The sequence below is a fragment of the Gymnoscopelus braueri genome (assembly GCF_963280865.1).
Source record: "Gymnoscopelus braueri genome assembly, chromosome: 14".
NCBI classification, from domain to species: Eukaryota; Metazoa; Chordata; class Actinopteri; order Myctophiformes; family Myctophidae; genus Gymnoscopelus; species Gymnoscopelus braueri.
In genome coordinates, this window is record NC_137619.1 from 10094549 (window position 1) to 10115369 (window position 20821).

General features: G+C 40.7%; 1 protein-coding gene across 2 annotated transcripts in view; it reads left to right on the plus strand.

Annotated features, from left to right (window-relative positions):
- prim2 (DNA primase subunit 2) overlaps positions 1 to 20821 on the plus strand; it is a 64638-nt gene that overhangs the window by 18704 nt on the left and 25113 nt on the right. For both annotated transcript variants that reach the window (XM_080450428.1, XM_080450429.1), the window contains exons 8-10: positions 12212 to 12279; positions 15933 to 16005; positions 18525 to 18710. In XM_080450428.1, the coding sequence (XP_080306554.1) occupies positions 12212 to 12279; positions 15933 to 16005; positions 18525 to 18710 (327 nt within the window). The remainder of the gene's footprint in view (positions 1 to 12211; positions 12280 to 15932; positions 16006 to 18524; positions 18711 to 20821) is intronic.

The following is a 20821-nucleotide window of genomic DNA, read 5'->3' on the forward strand; positions in this document are numbered from 1 at the left end:
AGTGACGGCAGTACCGTAGTGAAATTGAATGGGATTTATTTTATTTGATCAAAACCTGACTTTTCAGGATTTAAAAAAAAAAAGTTTAATGACACTGGATAAATGTGATGAATATGGTCATTATGTGATCAATGTCCTATATACTGCATCATATGACGCTATTTTTGAAAATGTTGAAAGATTTCTGGGATAAGGAAAGGGTTCAGACTTGATTTCATTTCATTGACGTACTGTAGTTACACTACTGGGATGAATTATTTGTTGATTTGCTCATTGAAATGCAGAACAAATACCTTTTTCCTTAACGCTGTGCAAAGTGTGCATGCCAAGAATGAGAAAAATAACTGTTCTGATGGTTAAATATGCATTGGTTGCACTGGGAGAGCGGTCGTCACATTGAGGAAAATATTCCCACTCGTCGGTGGCATTGATGAGGTCGCTCCTTGTGAGCAGCCTGTGCTTTTCCCTCAAGACACTGACTTGGTTATGGATTTATTCATTCTCAATACACTGTAGATTGTGAATTCTAATTATTTGTCTTTGCCTCATGGAAAGAGGACAATGTTGAAATATTAACCACATGAACTCTAACATCCCTATCCTGGGCATGTCAATAATCATGGGCAATAATAATAGGCAAACACGTGACGAAAATAGGATAAATGTATTCTTCAAGATTGTATAATTTGCCTCTGTATTGGGAAATTAGTGCGCACCAAGTATTCTGTATAATGGTATATATTGCAGTAATGTGTGCTTGTCATAAAATCCAAAGGCACACTTGCTGATGCCTTACGGCACAGCAGTGTGCCTCGCCACCCCTTTTGGGAACCACTGTGTTACAGAGTATGTTAAAGTTGTAGTGAAATTAAAAATATGTTTTTCACACTTTTAGAGCATATCCGTGGCGTGGTCATCATATGGGCATACCTAGTCTGGGAGACTTCGGCTCAGAGCCTGGACAGCAGAGGCGCGGCCACTGCGTTCTGATTCAAATCAATAGCTAATGAAGAAAAGGGGGCGGGATCCACATGCAGTGGGTGTTGCATGTAAATGGGAGCGACGGGAAGCAATTTCTCCTTGAGAAATTGCGGCCGCCATTGTTGTGTACTGCTGTTTGCCTCTCGTCGGACTGTTTAGACGAGTTGCACAGCTCTCAGACCGGTAAGAGGCGTGTCCGCTCAGATTCTGAGCGTAAGTTACATCCCGCCCACAAATACCAGGGTTCTGGCCCAGAAGTTTCCTCCCCCCTCCCGTTTGTATGCGAGAGCTGGCGAAAACTTCTGGGAACTCAGATTAGGGCATACCTAACAATAGATGCCAAAATAATTGAAAAAACACAATTTTTGTGTATTTTTATATCAAAAGTCCCTAAAAAAAAAAAACTGTTCTCTCCTCCGCGTCATCAGTGCCCATACCCTAGGTGGGGTTGGTGAAAGGGCCTTTCTGTGTGGAGTTTGCATGTTCTCCCCGTGTCTCCTAGGGTAGTTAATACCCTCACAAAAACATGCAGTAATCCTGGTCACTATACTGCCTCCCCCTGGTCAGCCAGGGCGCCTGATGGAGGGGAAAGGAACTGGTTGGAATAACGTGTTCCTTCCACGCGCTACGTCTAACCAGGGAACCTCCCCCCTGTCGGGTGATAAGAAGCGGCCTGCTTGCTCCTCATGCATTGAAGGAGGCATGAGCTTCAGCTTGGGCTCTCCCTAGGCTGGCAGAGGGAGAGTAGCGCCCAGGATTACATAGGCAATTGGCACTGGGTGAAAAAATATGGGTTACAAAATCGTAGGATAAAAATTATAGTAAAAAAAAAAAAAGTCCCTAAAAAGCCAATCTTAACTCTTTGACTGCGGACGACGCGATAACGCGTCAAGTGCTACTTTGTCCAGTTGGCCGTCGACGCGCTGGACGCGCGTTCATTGTTTAATCTCTGATTGCGCTATGCTGCTTAATATTCAATGTTATTCTCGAGTTCCACTTACTTCACGGACATCTGCATCCGGTTTCATGACCTGGATTCCGTTTCCGGTTTTTGATTCTTTTCCCCAGTCATTTTCGTCCAAAATAGGTAAATAAACGGTCTTTCACACGGTATGACGGACAAACGGACAGTTTCTCTTCTATAATCTATGGTCTGGGTGACGATCAGTCATCGCCGTCGTGTATCACGACGGCATTTTGGCGATCAAAACAATCTGGGACGACGTCACTTCCGTTTTCATGTTTTTCCCTGTCTAATCTATCAAGAAGGCTGAGAGAGACCCAACGACCTGATCAAGCAGTCATGTGCTGCAATCTAGTGGCGGATTTGTGCTGGGTCTTTACATTATGTCCCCTTAAATTATTTTCATGAGAAAAATTAAAAATATAAAAATAAAAAAACACGAAAATTGCTGGCACTGGGGGAGTACTTTATGAAAATACTCTGGCAGTCAAAGAGTTAATTACCTCCTGTAAACGAAAACGTGCTGCGTGATGACATAACGCAGCTTTCATGAATATAAATGAATCTTGATTACATGCACCTGTTTGATTCCCATAGCTGCACGTTCTTCAAACACAGCTCATTTTAATTACAGAGCTACTCCGTTTTGAATCTCATTCAAGATGACATCCAGACGGTGTATTACTCATTTTAAACTTAATCTGCACACTAAAATATATATCTGAAAACATTATAGGTTAGAAATAAGCCACGTAGTAGCAAACGTGCTTAACTGGTCGTCTCTCTCTCACTTGTAAACAAACACTAGCCCTGGTGCGCACGGCTGAAATGATTGAGATTCCAACGTCCCATAGCCTGAAGAGATGGGACCTTCTGATTGGTTGAGAGTCGGTTGAGACGACGTTTCAGACTGAATCTTCAAAATAAAATGACCGAAAATGTCAATGCACTGCATCTTTAACCCATTAAGACCTGAGGCCGACTCTGCAAATGAATTCTAAATCAGTAATTCTCTACAAGTTCATACATAAAGCCCATAACTTCCTGGTTAACGTATTTTGGTAAATCGCCTGTATCTCGCCTCCTGTGTTTTACAATGTATTTTTTGGCGAGACATGCTATTTGCAACGGGCTATAACAAGCAAAAAAGGTGGTCGCGATGCCATTTTTTTTTCTTTCGCGGAAACACAGTGAAACCGCCCGTGATTAGCAACGATCAGGGGACCGATCATACTGGAGATAAATATTCTGTGACTACTTGAAAAGGTAGGAAAATTGCTGGCAGTGGATGATTTTATTTATGTATTTATTCCTGCAGTGAATAAGTTAATGGGTTATGCCTCTGATGTACAGCAGCATCATGTGTTTTCAAACATTCTTTTGAAGGCAAATTATTTATTGAACAATCTGTGGTGGCACTTTTGTCTTCACTGCAAAATAACTGCAGCTGTAAGCGCGAAGGTCCCTTTCAGCGTATGACCGGTCTACGTAGTTTTGTAACATAAAGATGAAACGGGAAGACACTATATTATAGTGTTTCAGTTAGGGCCTTTGTCCAGACGACAGCCACTGTAAAAGACTTGCACACTGTATAACATGCCTACCAAACTGATTGGGAACTCACTAGAAACCCGAGGAGTCAGCGATACATGCAGGAAATGAATATCCACGCCGACCACAATCCTTTTTGCGCCAATAACTGCTTGTGACTCGTCTAACCTTGAGTCTCTACAGTCCATTAGACTCTCATCATCTGCCAACATGTGGAAACAGCAGACAGCCATTATGAAAAGTGTTGAAATATCCCCCCTGCGGGATATAACCTTCACCGTCTGATAAACCACTGGTTCTCAAACAGACAGACCCTCAGACAGGGTTGCCAGATCTGCTTATCTTAATTTCCCCACAAGATTTTATTTGAAAATAGCCGATCTACAAGCTCACAACGCGTCGCGAGCTTGTAGATCGGCTATTTTCAAATAGCTGATGTACATGTTAACCCATTGATACCTGGAATGCATCTGTGTCACTTTAGATTTCTTTAGGCTATTCAAAAATAGCAGATATACAAGCTCATAGCGCGGCACCGAGTGCCGCGCTATGAACTTGTAGATCTGCTATTTTTGAAAAATCGAGGAAAAAAAAAAATTGGGGTTTTTTTTCAATTTTATTTTTGGATTTAGAAGACATTTCTAGAATCTTCTCAGGTCTTAATGGGTTAAAGTACTCATGTGGCCCATAGTCGCTTCTTTTGGGCTGGTTTTCCTAGACCTGGTTGCTTGTTTCTCTCACAGAATCTGGCAACACTGCCCCCAGCTCGAAATGTATTTGGCCACGGACGGGTGTAGGGTTAAAGCGGTTAAACTGATAGTGACGCTATACTAACAAATGTTGCTGGTGACCCCCTGGAACCCCCCCCCCCCCCCCAAGGACCACCAGGGGCCCCTGGACCCCACTTTGAGAACTTTGAAGTTAAACGCACACAAAAAAACACATGGAAACTGATCCAGCAAATCAGATTTGAACCACATTCCTAGGTGGTTTGAAAGGCAATAAAAAAATGTTATACTTCATTGTATGACAGTGTCACTCGCCGAAAATAGCCGATCTACAAGTTCACAACACGTTGCCCTGCGATGCGTTGTGAGCTTGTCGAGCTGCTATATTCGGCTATTACTGATCTGATCACTTGCAAATAACAGTCGATAAAGACCTAATGAAGATCAGCTTTGAGAAACAAACACATTTGCATGCAGTCTGACTCTGAACAAAGTCATTTTGGTTACTTGCCCAAGTGACTGGTAGACAAAATGTGAGTGGTTGTTTACCACCTTGAAGTAGGTTAAATGTTGTATGTATGTTTTTTTTTTTTTTTTTTTTGCAAGTATAAAACATTTCTCCTCTTTGATGTACTGCAAAACATAATTTAATTCAAGGTTCACTGTGTTTAACTACATTCCACCCCTCTTTTCTTCTCTTGTATGATGTAAATTAAACATTAATAATTCATAGCATAGGCCTATGAAAAATAGCATATTTAGCATATTTGTGCGAGTGAACAACAGTGTGCACACATTTAGTGATCTACAGTATGTATCCCTTAACAATTTGAACTCCAGTGCGTATCTCCACAGTTTGATGGGCTTTAATGCCAACTCGACAATTATTATTTTCAGATCAATGAGCATCTGAAAAGGACTCGGTTGTCACCTGTGGCTTGGCAAGTAGCCGACATCACCAAAGATGGTGCCCCAGAATTATTGATACACTTAATAAAGATGAACTAATGTGGAGATACTGTACAAGTTTACCATAGCGGAGCCTGCTCGGTGGTCGAATAATCGTTATTAACCAGGTTAAATCACATGGAGATTTCCATCTCTTTTATTTCAAGTTGGCCCTGGGGCCTTTACTGCAAAGCCCTGCTTCACACGTGCACAGTTACACACATTCACTCCTGGGAGCTGCCCAGTTCCAACCACGGTCTGATACTGTTGGCCACTGAGCAGCTCCACTGGAGCAGTGGAGGTTAGGTGCCTTGCTCAAGGGCACTTCAGCAGTGGGTGTTGGCGAGTCATTGTCCACAGTGCCCAACCCGATTGTTCCTGCCGGTCCAGGGGATTGAACCCGGGGACCTTTTTCAGCCACAAGCACGCTCAATAGTGCAATGGTTATTAGGTTCAGGTTGTGGATCAGTTATTTCTGGCAAGTGAACACCATCGTATTGCGGAGTATAAATAAAGGCTTTATATTAGTCTACTGTATGAACTTGCACTATGTGCTTTGAATTAGTCTAATAGGTATGAATTAACTGGGCTTCAACGTTTTTCAGGCTAAGGACCCCTTAGATCAGGGGTTCTCAACCTTTTCAGGCCGCGACCCCCAAAATAATGATATTATTTCCCGCGACCCCCCGCATGCACGCGCACATTTTTTTTTGCGGTTCTGGGCGGATTGGGTATGTTTTTTCCCGGTTTTTGGTTACTTTATTTCGGTTTTAGGGTTAGGTTATTTAATTATAATAGCTTATTTGATAATTATTAGGGTTAGGGTTCCTAATGTTAATAATGAAATATTTTTATCTTGAATTTAGTAAATTAACTGATAAAACATGAATTAATAATAACATAAAAAAATATTTTGTTATAAACTTTTTTCATTTTTTTTTTCACATTCACCAAAAAATCTGGCAACCCCCCCCAAATTATTTGGCAACCCCCCTGGGAGTCGCGACCCCCAGGTTGAGAACCACTGCCTTAGATGAGAGAGAGAGATGAAGCTACCTATTGGATTCATTTTATCACATTGAGTGCCAGAGGTTTTTTAAAACGGAGTACAGCCAGTGCCAGCGTGTTTTTTTATTTTTATTTTTTTACCCTTTTCAAGTAGTCACAAAATATTTTCCATGATCACCGTCCTCACGGTGATCCCCTCATTACACACACAGGGGTCTCAAATCCGTTCCATAGTTGCAGCCAGTTGAAAATACATAGTAAAAAAGACAAGTACACAGGAGCCGAGATACAGGCTTTTAAAGTAATAAGTTAACCAGGAAGTGGATAGGAGTCTAAATCTTCGAAAAATGACATCTCCTGGTGCTGTGAAGGAAAAAAAATTTTTTTTGTTGAAAAAATAATAATATATATTTTTTAAATGGCCATAGCCGTTTTTGACACTCAATGGTTGGATTATGAAAGACGTCCAGGGCCGCGAAAATAGCCGATCTACAAGCTCACAACGCGTCTGCGACGCGTTGTGAGCTTGTAGATCTGCTATTTTTGGCTAATGTTCCACCCAGAATAGGGATGCGAGGGTTCAAGTGGTTAACCCATTGATACCTGGAACGCTTCTGTGTCACTTTAGATGCCTTTGGCTATTCAAAAATAGCAGATATACAAGCTCATAGCGCGGCACCGAGTGCCGCGCTATGAACTTGTAGATCTGCTATTTTTGAATTTTTTTTTTCCAAAAACTGTTAGGATTTTGATTTTTTTTAAAGAATCGCCTCAGGTCTTAAAGGGTTAATGTAAAAATAAAGGCCCTATCACACAAAGATTTGGCGGCCCCCCCTGCAGTATCTCTGAGGACCCCCCCTAGGGGTCCCGGACCCCCTGTTGAAGAATTAATCAATGAGACTAAGTTCTTTCTTTTGTCCCAATGGAAAGCTTACCCTCTGGGTCCAGTCGTTATTTGGTGGTAATAGACCTCACACACCTGCCTTGTTTCAGTATCAATTCATATCTTCCACTGCTCGCTCATTTTTTCCCAAACGAAATTGTTGTTTTTTGTGCATTCTGTGACTGTCCTATGTCTGTGTAGCACTTTGGAACTCATGTCTAGAGAAGTGCTATATAAATAAAGTTATTATTACTGTGGAATAGGTTGGTCATCCTCTCCAAGCTGAAAAAGAAACATTGTTGAGCTCAGCCTCTCTCCCATTTTCTGGCAATTACTCGGATCACTAACTGCTGGAATGGTATAACGTTCCAAAAAGTGTGCCATGCCATTGTATCAGTTGTGTTTATTATAATGGCCATTCAGTTCTTATGGACAGCAAAAAGGGGACATCACAGGAAATGTGTCATTAAGCCATTCATTCCGGGAAAGCATCTGTGTCATTTTAAGATTTCTTTGGCTATTCAAAAAATAGCAGATCTACAAGCTCATAGCGCAGCACCGAGTGCCGCGCTAGAAAATCTTGAAAATGTGTGCAAATCTTTGAATATATATGTTTTTGAGTGAGCATTTGTAACTCAGGTCTTTGCTTATGGGGGTCCCTGGAACAAAATATTTTACAAATGTTCGCTTTAAAAATGTATATATTCAAAGATTTGCTCAAATTTTAAAGATTTTTCAAAAATAGCTTGAGCTTGTATATCTGCTATTTTTGAATAGCCAAAGAAATGTAAAATGACAGATGCGTTGATTGATTGCTTGAATATTTTATTAGGCAAACATTTTAAACGGCACAATTACATTTATAATACTTTGTATAAAAGGTCCATCCAAAAAAGTCCTTGCGGTCTTGTTTCCATTAGGGTCCTTGGTATTCAATTCATAGGATTGAATGGCTTAAATGGGCGTGAAATTGAAAGCAGCTTCTCCATATGACTGGATTTCTGTTCCTGGCCACTTTAATGTGAAGAGACAAATATCTTTAGCTTTAGATGCCCATCACGTTTATGTTCTGGTGTCGAGCAGCAGTCATATTCATTAAGGAACTGGCAGATTAAACAAAACAATTACAGCTAAACGAGGAGGGATGTCCACACAATGCCTTTTTAAAGACACAGTACGTGATGTTTGCCACTTAAGCCCATAGACCGTAAAAAATATGGACGACGTCACCCATTGGTTTCTACAGACCGTAAATGAAGCCGATTGTTCAGGAACGTACAATCCGCCATCTTTCGTATATACCATTGGGCACGGAGGAACTTAAACGCTATTGCTTGAGACCAGACATGTGACAAGGGAACCGGAAAACAATCCCCAAAGAATGCTATTGGTTGGGTAGCTTGTCAATCAAGAGCGGGGGCGGGGAATGAATGCTATTGGTTGTGTAGGTTGTCAATCAAATCATCCCGCCCCTCCTGGAGCATAGCCTACTTTATCGTCAAATATATAGTATTTATGACAATTTTGATTAAGGTAAGAAAATCTAGTCTAAAGTTCGTCAAAAACCCATCCGCTTACAATGAGAGAATATTCTTTCTGACACCTGCAGGCCACCTACAGGCCATTCATATGAACTGTCTCTCTTCCGTATCGGCCTCATTGTAAATATGACTGGCCCCTTGCTTAAGCCCTATGTACTTCGTCGTACAAGGAATAGCAAACGTAGTGGTGGAAAAAGTACTACAATTCTTTACTTAAGTAAAAGTACCAATACTGCAATATAAAAATACTCTGTTACAAGTAAAAGTCCAGAATTAAAAATGTACTCGAGTAAAAGAACAAAAGTATTGGCATCAAAATGTACTTAAAGTACCAAAAGTAAAAGTACTAAATATTTGAAAATAGCCGATCTACAAGCTCACAACGCGTCGCGATGCGACGCGTTGTGAGCTTGTAGATCTGCTATTTTCAAATAGCCTAGGTATAAAATGGGGCTAAAGTGGTTAATGTATGTTTCATTATATCATAGTTTATATCTGAAAAGTAACTAGTAACTAAAGTTTTCAAATAATTGTAGTGGAGTAAAAGTACAATATTTGCCTCTGAGATGTAGTGGAGTAGAAGTAAAAGTATTGGAAATTGGAAATACTCAAGTAAAGTACAAATACCTCAAAATTGTACTTAAGTACAGTACTTAAGTAAATGTACTTAGTTACTTTCCACCACTGAACGTAGGCGATCTACAAGCTGACATCACATCGCGATGCATTGTGAGCTTGTAGATCTGCTATTTTCACCATTTTTGAAAATGTCTGACTTATTTCTATCATTGTTATTTTGCCTATTATGACATTTCCAAAATAGGGAGGGATTCATCCCTCCCTGAATGCATGCTTTTTTTTTCTTCACAAAATGTTCTTGTTTTGTTTTGTCTCTTTGTTTGCTAAGCCTTATTCAGGAGATCTTGTACATAAATACAACCGCACAAATTATATCCCGGTCGTTTTCTTCTTACCATTTCAAACCATAGCATCCTGGTTTGGTAGTGTTGTTACCAGTGGTGTAAAGTAACTAAGTACATTTACTTAAGTACTGTACTTAAGTACAATTTTGAGGTATTTGTACTTTACTTGAGTATTTCCAATTTCCAATACTTTTACTTCTACTCCACTACATCTCAGAGGCAAATATTGTACTTTTACTCCACTACAATTACTTGAAAACTTTAGTTACTAGTTACTTTTCAGATATAAATTATGATATAATGAAACATACATTAAACCACTTCACATCGCGATTTCATAGCCTATTTCATACATAGGCTATTTGAAAATAGCCGATCTACAAGCTCACAACGCGTCGCATCGCGACGCGTTGTGAGCTTGTAGATCTGCTATTTTCAAATATTTAGTACTTTTACTTTTGGTACTTCGAGTACATTTTGATGCCAATACTTTTGTACTTTTACTCAAGTACATTTTTAATTCTGGACTTTTACTTGTAACAGAGTATTTTTATATTGCAGTATTGGTACTTTTACTTAAGTAAAGAATTTGAGTACTTTTTCCACCACTGGTTGTTACTTATAATGTCAAAGCAATTTGAACTTTTGAAATGTCAAGAGAAATGGCACCGTTTTTGGGTGAATATCCAATATCCCCTCGATTCACCATTTGCTGTATGTCATCTCTGTACTCGCTCTCTCCGCATGTCCTGTCTCTCTCCATTAGAAATGCCCCCCCAATATTACTTATCTCATTGAGTGCCTTTCACGTGTTTCACGTGTTTTACCGCTATGGTGCAACGTGCCAATCACGTGCTTCACGTGTTTTTGAAAAAATAATTAAAAAAAATGTTTTTTTTGGGGGGGGGAAAAATGTTCAGAACCCAAGATATCATTATCAGAAGATTTGCAGCTCCACCCACCCCTTGTTTAACTTATAACTGAAAAAGGCTGCATCTCACTTCCTAAGCACTTCGAAAAAAATCACACTGGCCAGAAATAGCCAGAAATAAATCTGGCACTCAGTGAGTTAAAACATATTACGGCCTACTAGGCTGACCACAATTGGTATATAGGGTTACATCTGAGGAAGGTGGTGTACCATGTACCGTAACTAGGTAATTAGGGTTAGGATCCTTTTTTTTAGGATTTTAACGATTCCGGTTCCTTAACGATTCCCTCGTAACGGTCCGATTCCTTAACGGTTCCCTTTAATGATTCATATAGGGGGCTCCGAATGGACCCTAACAGGTCTGTAACTCTGAGAGTGTACAAATGGAACTAAATGGACCCTAACAGGTCTGTAACTCTGAGAGTGTACAAATGGAACCAAATGGACCCTTACGGGTCCATTTGGTTCCATTCGTACACTCTCAGAGTTATGGTGGTCCTTGAAATTAAAACGTTTGAGAACCACTAGTATTGTACCGTAATTGTATAGCAGACGTGAAGTCCACATAGCCAGCTCTGACAGTGTGATAAAACCGGTTCTCTGAAACTGTTCCAAATGTGATGGAACCGATTGCTTGTTCCTCAATGTTGGATCTGGTTCCTTCCTGATTCTTCTGGATCCCAACCCTGTCACTGATGCTAAATGGAATCACAGTCAATCACTGTTTCACCTGGGCGGATTACCTTGCAATACTTTCACCTGGTTTATTTGATCCATTCATTCCCTTTGCTGTTTATGCCGGTCTCTTTATCAACAAAAGTCCACAACAAGAGAGTATGTTTCAGAAATGTACCGTTTAGATTACACCTTTCTTATGCGATTCATCATTTCCTATGGAAACCCAGCTATTCTGTTGTGGTTCACGTCCTCGACCATATTTGCCTCTACCCCGATTAATCTTTTTTTTACGATGATCTTGTTGCTGTGCTTAACAGCACTTAGCACTTTCTGTCGAGCTTTTTTTCCCTTCATTTTGACTTTATTGAGCGATGGTGGAAAAAAATTACTTATATCTATATCTTAGAATAGATAATATCTATTTTTTTTACACAAAACAAACAGAACAGCATACGCAGAGGGGGGGGGCATGAGGAGGCATGAGCTTCAGCTTGGGCTCTCCCTAGGTTGGCAGAGGGAGAGTAGCGCCCAGGATTACATAGGCAATTGGCACTGGGTGAAAAATATGGGTTACAAAATCGTGGGATAAAAATGTATCTTAAAAAAATAATAATACAAATAAAATAAAAAGCATCCCTTCCTCCCTCCCTCCCTCCCCTCTCCCACAAAGAAAAATACATAAATAAGTAAATAAATGGAAAAAGAACAAGCGACAAGAAAGAAAATAAATTACACACAGAAGACATCAACAACAACATTGACATAACCGGACAATGGAGAAAAAAACAGAACTCTCCATTGTGCTCGTTTGAACATTTGTCACAGTTCAAGCTTATATTCCTGTTAGTCAAGCTGACTAGGATAGAAATGCTTTGTGTGTGCACAACCCCGCTGAAGGTGTTCGTTCGGCCGTGACCGGCTTTTACTCAAGTTATCTATTGTAGCATTGAGGTACTGAATCGTTCTACTGAAATGTTCACTTGCCTTTTTATAAATGGTCTGTCGTCTTGTGGCACCATTTTACATCACTCATGTAATGCTTGTCTTTTCTTTTTTTCTCCCCTTTTTCTTTCAGTTGACAGCCCGCTCTCTGCCAGCTGTGCAGTCTGATGAACGACTCCAGCCTCTGCTTAACCACCTCAGGTAATTGCCAATATTAGCATGTGCTTCCCCTTCGTCTGCGTTATTTTGTTAATGTTGACGATGGTCTATGTCCACTGTCAAACGGTCATGTCATGCAGTGACACAAGCTGAAAGACGACGTGCCCGTTGTCGAAGTACTTACTGTAGTCTAGTGCCCATTATCATAGTACTTGGACGACAGTATATGACGTCAGTACTATGACCATATTGATGGGATCTCCATGCATGGCCATAAAGAGGCACAGACAGATACTGCAATTTGTGGAATTATCTCCATATATGAGGATTTGTCGATTTATAGATATTTTTGGAGATCTGCTGATCCGACCGACTTCACACCGAGTACGGCACTCCCTTGGGACCAGCCAAGGGCAATTTTGTTTTGAAAATGCCAGGTTGAAAGTGTTTAAAAATCTGGACACATCGGCTGCATAATTGCAGATACCCACTTTTAAAAAATCTAATAATGGCTGATATATCGGCCAAACCAATATATCATTTTGGCTTTAAAATCTAGTTGTGCATTTAAATGGCCTGACTGAGGCATTGGCCTTGTTCAACACCAGTCATCTCTTAGATATTCTATGCACAGGCTGAGCACAGAAACAGGCTGATTGCCGGAGTCTGTTGCTCTGTAATGAAGACCAAAACATTTATTTTGATAGGCCTTGTCATGCTGTCTGAATGAGGTTTTTTTTTGCAGTAGAAACTCAAGAAAAATGTCAGCCATTCGTTTCAGGGTGCTACATTCTTAACACATTGAATGCCAGTCGCGTAGATCTACGCGAACCTATTTAAAGCCGCAGCGTGCCAGTCGCGTAGATCTACGCGAACCGCCGATTCCCATTGAAATTGCCCCAGGTGCACTTTCCGATTTTTTTTGATCCATTTCCGTTTCCGGTTTCCGGTCGGAAACAGAATTATTCGGGTTCCGTTTTTTTCGATCGTATCCGCTTCCTGTCTGGGATCCTGTTTAAAACTCGATTTTCTCGGTTGTTGTTTTTCTCCTCGCTGATCACTGTTTAGCGTTGATCCACTGTATCTTCAAGATGGCGGCTCGGATTTGGAAACTATTTTCGCTGGCCGTTTCTCACAGATCCGCTGTGTGTTTAGAACCAAATGAACGCGCACTTTTAACTTATTTAGCGAGGTCTGTGGCGACATGAAAAAAACAATAAAACGCTGGCACTGGTGAGTACATTATGAGATTAAACTCTGGCATGGAATGTGTTAATACAGTTGCTCTCAGCCGACTGGCAATGTGCACCCAATAAGAAAATGTGACCCTCATTCTTCTACCAGTCACACTTTGCTCAAAACACGTTTTGATTCATGCTCACTCACTGGAAAGTCTTCATTTTTAGTTTTGCACTCTAAATTGAATCAAATTCACCAAGTTGCATTTCATAAGTGAAAGTACCGTAGTTGCGTACAAATTGGCCTTGTTCCTTTTTTAACCTTTTTTAAGACGGGGAACGCATCTGTGTCATTTTAAGATTTCTTTGGCTATTCAAAAATAGCAGATACACAAGTTCATAGCGCGGCAACGAGTGCAGCGCTATGAACTTGTAGATCTGCTATTTTTTGGAAAATAGTGAAAATTTTGGCAAATCTTTGAATATATCTTTTTTTAAAGAGAACATTTTTAACTCATTTTTAACAAAATATTTTGAGATGGGGGTCCACGACCAAATACATTAAAAAAACCTTTTAAAAAAACTGTTAGGATTTAGAAGACATTTGTAGAATCCCCCAGAAGCAAAGATTTGACTAAACAGTTCTGTATCCAAGTTCTTTTCCAAAACCTGAAACATTCATATACTGTGTCTGTATAATATGTACAAGAAAAGCAGACACAGGATTTACATTGGTAAGAGATACCAATTGTGATATCATGTAATGTATGGATCATTAAATGACTTAAGTATCCAAATACATTTGTAAATAGAATATTTAATATTTGCTCTATTAATTCCTGTCCATGATTACTGGCTAGAGAAATAGTGTTCCACTTTTGCCGGCTCTTTAACCATACAACTCTGTGCTTTATCATTGATATTATAATAGCTCTCGTCGTCTTAACCGCTGTGTCACGCTGGTTTCGGTTGTTCGACACCACTCCACCACGAGCTGCTTAAATTTGCATTAACCTTTTTATGGTTACCGGTGCGGGGATGTTAAGCTTGTGCGCGTGTGCTCAATATCACATTATTTACGGTGTATTAAGGGACCTGACATGCGCACTGTTTTATACGTGTGTGTGTGTGTGTGTGTGTGTGTGTGTGTGTGTGCTTTTCACATTTTTGTGAGTATGGCAACTTTCAGTATGAAAGCTGTGCATTCGTTTATACACGAGGCCCCTGGGGAAGATGGTGTGAACTTCCATGAGTGTTACACTCTCGTGGTGAAACTGTCAAGTGAAAAGAGTGTACCATTGTGTATTAGAGGAGACATGTGGTTGTCTAACTTGTCTACACCCTCCTCTCTCTGTCTGTCTCTCTGCTTCATGGGTGACTTTTGGAAAAACGGTCTCTTTGTCACTTTTTAATGGTTGTCACCAACTTTAACACATTAACTGCCAAGACCGTAGTCCTACGGGCCGTTAAATCCAACTGTTAAGTGCCGAGACCGTAGCCCTACGGGCTGCGGTCTTTTCGCGCATGCGCGGTCCGGGTGCACTTTCGGAATTTTTTTGATCCACTTCCGTTTCCGGTTTGATGACAGGAAATAGAATTATTTGGGATCCGGTTTTCACGATCACGCCCGCCCTCGTTCTACAGACGAAACTGAAACTCAATTCTCTTCCTGTAGTTTTTTCTCCTCGCATTTCACTGTTTAACGTAATCCGCTCTAACTCAAACATGGATGCCCCGTTTGACACGTGGTTTTCACTGGGAGATACAGGGAGATCGCGCGGATGTAAACAGACTGTGTAGCGCTCAATCTTAAGGATTTTAACAAGATCTATGGCGACATGAAAAAAACAAAAAAACAACAAAAACACCTTGGCACTGGTGAGTACATTATGAGATTAGCCCTTGGCAGTGGATGTGTTAATGGGACAGCCTCTGTCACAGGGATTTGCCTCTAGTTTCAGCAATTTCCCTCAACAGCTTTGCAATTAAATCCTGACTGTCAACAGAGGACTTTGGTGTTCTTCTACAGTGTTGCCTGTTGTGGCTTTTCAACCGTTAGGCCATGTAATGTAGTCCGGTGTCAAAATTGCAAGCATTTTGGATATCTGAGATAGATTCCTCTAATAATATCTATTGATTCGTTTCTGTCATTCATTTTATCAGTGACTGTAGTAAAATAAAATAAAACCATTTGGACACTATCCTCATGCAAATGGACCCAAAAGCCATTCCAGGTTTGAAATTGTGTGAATTCACATTCAAAGACACAATCGTCGTGTATTTCTTTGTTGCCTCTGCCTTGTACAGTTGAGTGCTGTTTTTCATGTCTTTCTTAAGCCTAATTTCTGTGACAGTGACATACAACTACATATAAATATCTTTCTCACTGTTTATGAAATGGAGCTTAATGCACACTGGAAATATGGTGGACTGGTGGTAGCCTGGATCTGACCAGAAATGGCAGAATTGTAGTTGATTACATGTTACGTTATTTTTACCTTGCATTTTCACTTCTAGCCATGCCTATGTGGGCCAGGACTACAGCATCCAGAAGAGTGTGGGGAAAATCTCCTTGGAACAAATTGATGGGGTGAGTTTATGTTGACAGCTGAATCCTAGAATAAATACTTTAATTCTCTTCTCTAATGCCACTTAGGCGTCGGAGAGATTCTAAAAGTCCAGTTCACTTCAAAATTGGGGTTATATCGGTGTTAGGAATGTACAGTGGCATGTAGTACCCATTTAGTATGAATAGATTGATTACATTGTACAAGCATCTTACTCCCAACTTGTGGTACTGACGGTACCGGTTCACATTATACTTTCTACTAAATAAGAACTTTGACTGCTTCTCTTAAACCCAATGTACTAAGTTCACCAGAGTCCCCCAGGGGTCTGTATGGGCCCCCCTCCTTTTTTTCCTCTACAGCAGGGTTCACTTCTCAGACTTAAAAAAAGAAGAATATATATATAAACACACACACACAATATACATGTTTGACCTTTATTTATACAGGTGAAATCCCATTGAGATTCAAGATCTCTTTTACGAGGGAGCCCTGTTTTGAGACCAGGACCCCATTGTATGGTGGAAATATTTTGGCACACTTGATTTATAGTAACTGTTCACCCCAGAATAAGGACTCAGAATAGGGACTCAGAATAGGGACTCACAACGTGTCGCTTCGTGCCGCGTTGTGAGCTTTCAGATCTGCTATTTTCACTAGTTTGGGTCCCGGGAAAACGTCTTAATTTCTCTTTTGGGTCTTCAGCTAAAAAGTTTGGGAACCACTGCTTTAACCAATTTAATCGGGGAACGCATCTGTGTCATTTGAGATTTTAGCTAAGGACTTGTGCGATCGTTTCAAAACTAAAGGTTATAGTGATAAAGTGCTGAGTGTTAACGTACAGAGAGCTCGAGAGAAAGAGAGGTCTAGCTTGTTAACTCCAAAACCTGCTCGTGCAGGGGAGTCAAAGATAGTTTTGTCCACTACCTATTCCCCTTTGTGCATTGATATTAAGAATTCTGTGAAAAAATACTGGTATGTGTTATCGAGTGATCCTAATGTGGGTCATGTTTTCAAGGAGCCCCCCATCTTTGCACACAAACGTGCCAAAAATGTGAGGGACTCTCTAGTGAGGGCAGACTGTTATGTTCCACCACAGCATTTTATGTCAGATTTGCCTACGGGCAACTTTCCGTGTTACAACTGTGTTCATTGCAATGCAATGATCAGAGGGAATCATGTATTGCATCCACATTCAGGAAAAAAGATTGATGTTAAAAGCATCATCACCTGTAAAACTAAGTTTGTGGTCTATCTGCTAAAATGCCCTTGTGGCCTTTGTTATGTGGGTAAAACCAAAAGAGAACTTAAAGTTAGAATTTCAGAACATAAAAGTAATATTAGAAACAAGGATGAAAAATCACCTGTTGCTAGACATTTTAATGCGGTGGGACATGAAGTCTGTGCTTTAAGGTTTCAGGGTATTGAGGCAATATTGCCCTTAAAAAGAGGTGGGGATCGTGAAAAACTTCTATTGCAACGAGAGGCATGGTGGATACACTCTCTCCAAACAGAACACCCTAAAGGTCTAAATGAAGAACTTTTACTAGGTTGTTTCTTATAGTATTTATTGTGTGTAAAACAGACAGAGCATACCACTTGAGAGTGAAATTAGTTTATTTTGTAGAGCAATGAATTGATGATGTGACAATGAATGATTAATACCTCTTTTTCAAGTGACACTGTGTATACTTCGGTATTTAAAAAATGTGTTTTACATTTTTTATAAATGTGCAAGTCTTGAATGAAATCTGAGTTTGTCTTTATGAAGGAGTACTGAGGGACTCGCACAGACTAAGGTTGTAAAACTGCCGCTTTACTGCAAAAAAATTGTGCTCTAGGTAATAATTATTTTCCTTTCTTGCCTTTCTTTTTTTCTATATATGTATTTTCTGTTTTATGGTGACCCTTTGTGTTAAAAAATGACTGTCTTATTTTGTTGTTACCCGGACCGCTCTGTGCGTTGCACCAAGGTCCCTTTATAAGTGACACAAAAACAGTGTGATGTCATTATACGCTGAAGAAGGCCTCTGTGCCGAAACGTCCGGTTTGACGCTGTTGCTGGGGAGCTATGACCTAAATAAATAAGAGCCTAAATGGACTTAAGTGAGTGCTGGCATTCCTTTCTATGAACTTTATCTGCCTGAGCCGTGCACCCTGTACTTTGGTACTTCGAAAACTCGTCTCATGAGTGCTTGCTTCCTTCCTTTTCAAGATTTTAGCTATAACCATCATTTTGTACTTTGGCTATTCAAAAATAGCAGATCTACAAGCTCATAGCGCGGCACCGAGTGCCGCGCTATGAGCTTGTAGATCTGCTATTTTTTTGAAAAATCTTGTCATATCATTTTGAGCACCACTGATATAGACACATAAGTTTTTTCAGAAACCAGTTGGGATTTAGAAGACATTTGTAGATAGGGTTGAATGGGTTTAAGTGGTCTGAAGACTAGAAAAGCGCTGTCTAAAATGCAGTCTATTTACCATTCCTGTTGCTTTGTGCTCCAGTCTCCTCACGTGTGGCTCGTTTGCCGTCTTTCAGCTCGCGGTCAAGTCCTACCCGCTGTGTATGAGGCAGCTCCACCAGGCCCTGAGAGAGAACCACCATCTCCGTCATGGCGGCCGCATGCAGTACGGCCTCTACCTGAAAGGCATCGGCCTCACGCTGGACCAAGCGCTGCAGTTCTGGAGATCGGAGTTTGTCAAGGGCAAAGTGGACGCAGACAAGGTAACGGCGGTAGCATTGATACCGTAATGATTCCTTTTACCTTTTTTCAGTGGTGGAAAGTAACTAAGTACATTTACTTAAGTACTGTACTTAAGTACAATTTTGAGGTATTTGTACTTTACTTGAGTATTTCCAATTTCCAATACTTTTACTTCTACTCCACTACATCTCAGAGGCAAATATTGTACTTTTACTCCACTACATTTACTTGAAAACTTTAGTTACTAGTTACTTTTCAGATATAAATTATGATATAATGAAACATACACTAACCACTTTAGCCCTATTTTAAACCTAGGCTATTTGAAAATAGCAGATCTACAAGCTCACAACGCGTCGCGATGCGACGCGTTGTGAGCTTGTAGATCGGCTATTTTCAAATATTTAGTACTTTTACTTTTGGTACTTTAAGTACATTTTGATGCCAATACTTTTGTACTTTTACTCAAGTAATTTTTTTATTCTGGACTTTTACTTGTAACAAAGTATTTTTATATTGCAGTATTGGTACTTTTACTTAAGTAAAGAATTTGAGTACTTTTTCCACCACTGCCTTTTTTAGATCTTGAAACCTTTTTTTTGGGGGGGGACATCCAGGAGGGGGGGGGGGACGTCCAGATTCTACGAAACTCCTGTGTGTGTGTGTGTGTGTGTGTGTGTAATGAGGGGATCACCGTGAGGACGGTGATCACGGAAAATAGTTTGTGACTACTTGAAAAGGTAAAAAAAAACGTTAAAAACGCTGGCACTGGCTGTACCCTGTTTTAACACATTGGGTGCCAGCATTTTATAATAACAGATTGCGTTCGGTGCCGAAATCTCACCGTTGAGCTGCGCAGCGCTGTTTAAGCTGTAGACTCCACGACGTGCATTCCATGTGAAAAAAAGCATGCCTCCATTTTGCCCGATGGTCCTGGCTAACGCCTGGAACGATAACATCTCTCACGCGAGTAACAATGGCGGGGCGATCGTGCATACAAAATGAGTCGTTTTCCCCAGCGTAAAAAGTTTCGGAGTTAAAGGGGTTTTAGAGAAGGAGATAGAACGGAAGCGGATGGGAGCCATGTTTTTTGACACGGTGATCCATCTGGCCTATCCTTCTCAGAATCACCACGGGTGATCCCAGAGCTGCTCCAGCCCCTCCCGTGTGGGAAAAAAACAAAAAGACACCAAACACGGTTCAGACCGTGTTTGGCACCAAAGCGCTACTATGTGAATACACGGTTCAGACCGTGTTCGGCACCCGATGTGTTAAAAAACCTCTGGCACTCAATGTGTTAAGCGTGCCGAGAGAACGGTGTAGTGCCTCATAGAAACTAGGATACCAGGTTAACAATGAACCTAGCATCTGTCTTAATAACATGCTATGTAAATAGCATGCTTAACATTTGAGGTCAAGAAAAACAATACTACGAAATAACACCAGAAGTGGCAAGAAAGGATAAAAGGAGAGTGAAGTGCTAGGGGGTGAGGTGGAATCTGAAGAGTGAGTCTGCGGTTCTGACTCAATGGGGAGTTTATACTACTGTGTGGAGGCCAGCAGGGAGAAGAGTCTAGGACGTGTAAAGAGTTGTCCAGGTTGTTTAAGGGAAGGCTTGTACAGCATTGCTGTGTTAGCTGATCTAATCGAGCGGAAAGGGTTGTAGGATTAGATCAAGGTATGGGGTGCTATGCCTTTGGTTGCCTTGTAGGCTTTTTAGTTTTGTACTCAGTGCAGGCAGAAACAGGGATTCAATGAAGGCAGCGGAAAGGTTTGGCACACTATACTGTATATCTCAATATGTAATGGGCAGATTATCATGAAACTTGAGTGTATTCAAGCTCTCCATGGTATGAACCCCAAGCATTTGAGTCAGCCCATGAACGTACCTCTAGTGTCACCATCTCAACGTCGCACACAAGATATCTCATAGTCTCACAGTAGCCAGCCGATTCTATCCATCAACGTGTGGGTCACAACTATTGAAAAGCTACCGAGCCAAAGAAGATTCCCTGGACTTTGTCTGGTAAAACCCGGACATGTTGACTTTCAGATCTTCCATCATAAGATGTTTGGTCTGACCCCGTGAGACTATAGCTCAGAATGTAATAGGCAGATTGCAGTATGAACC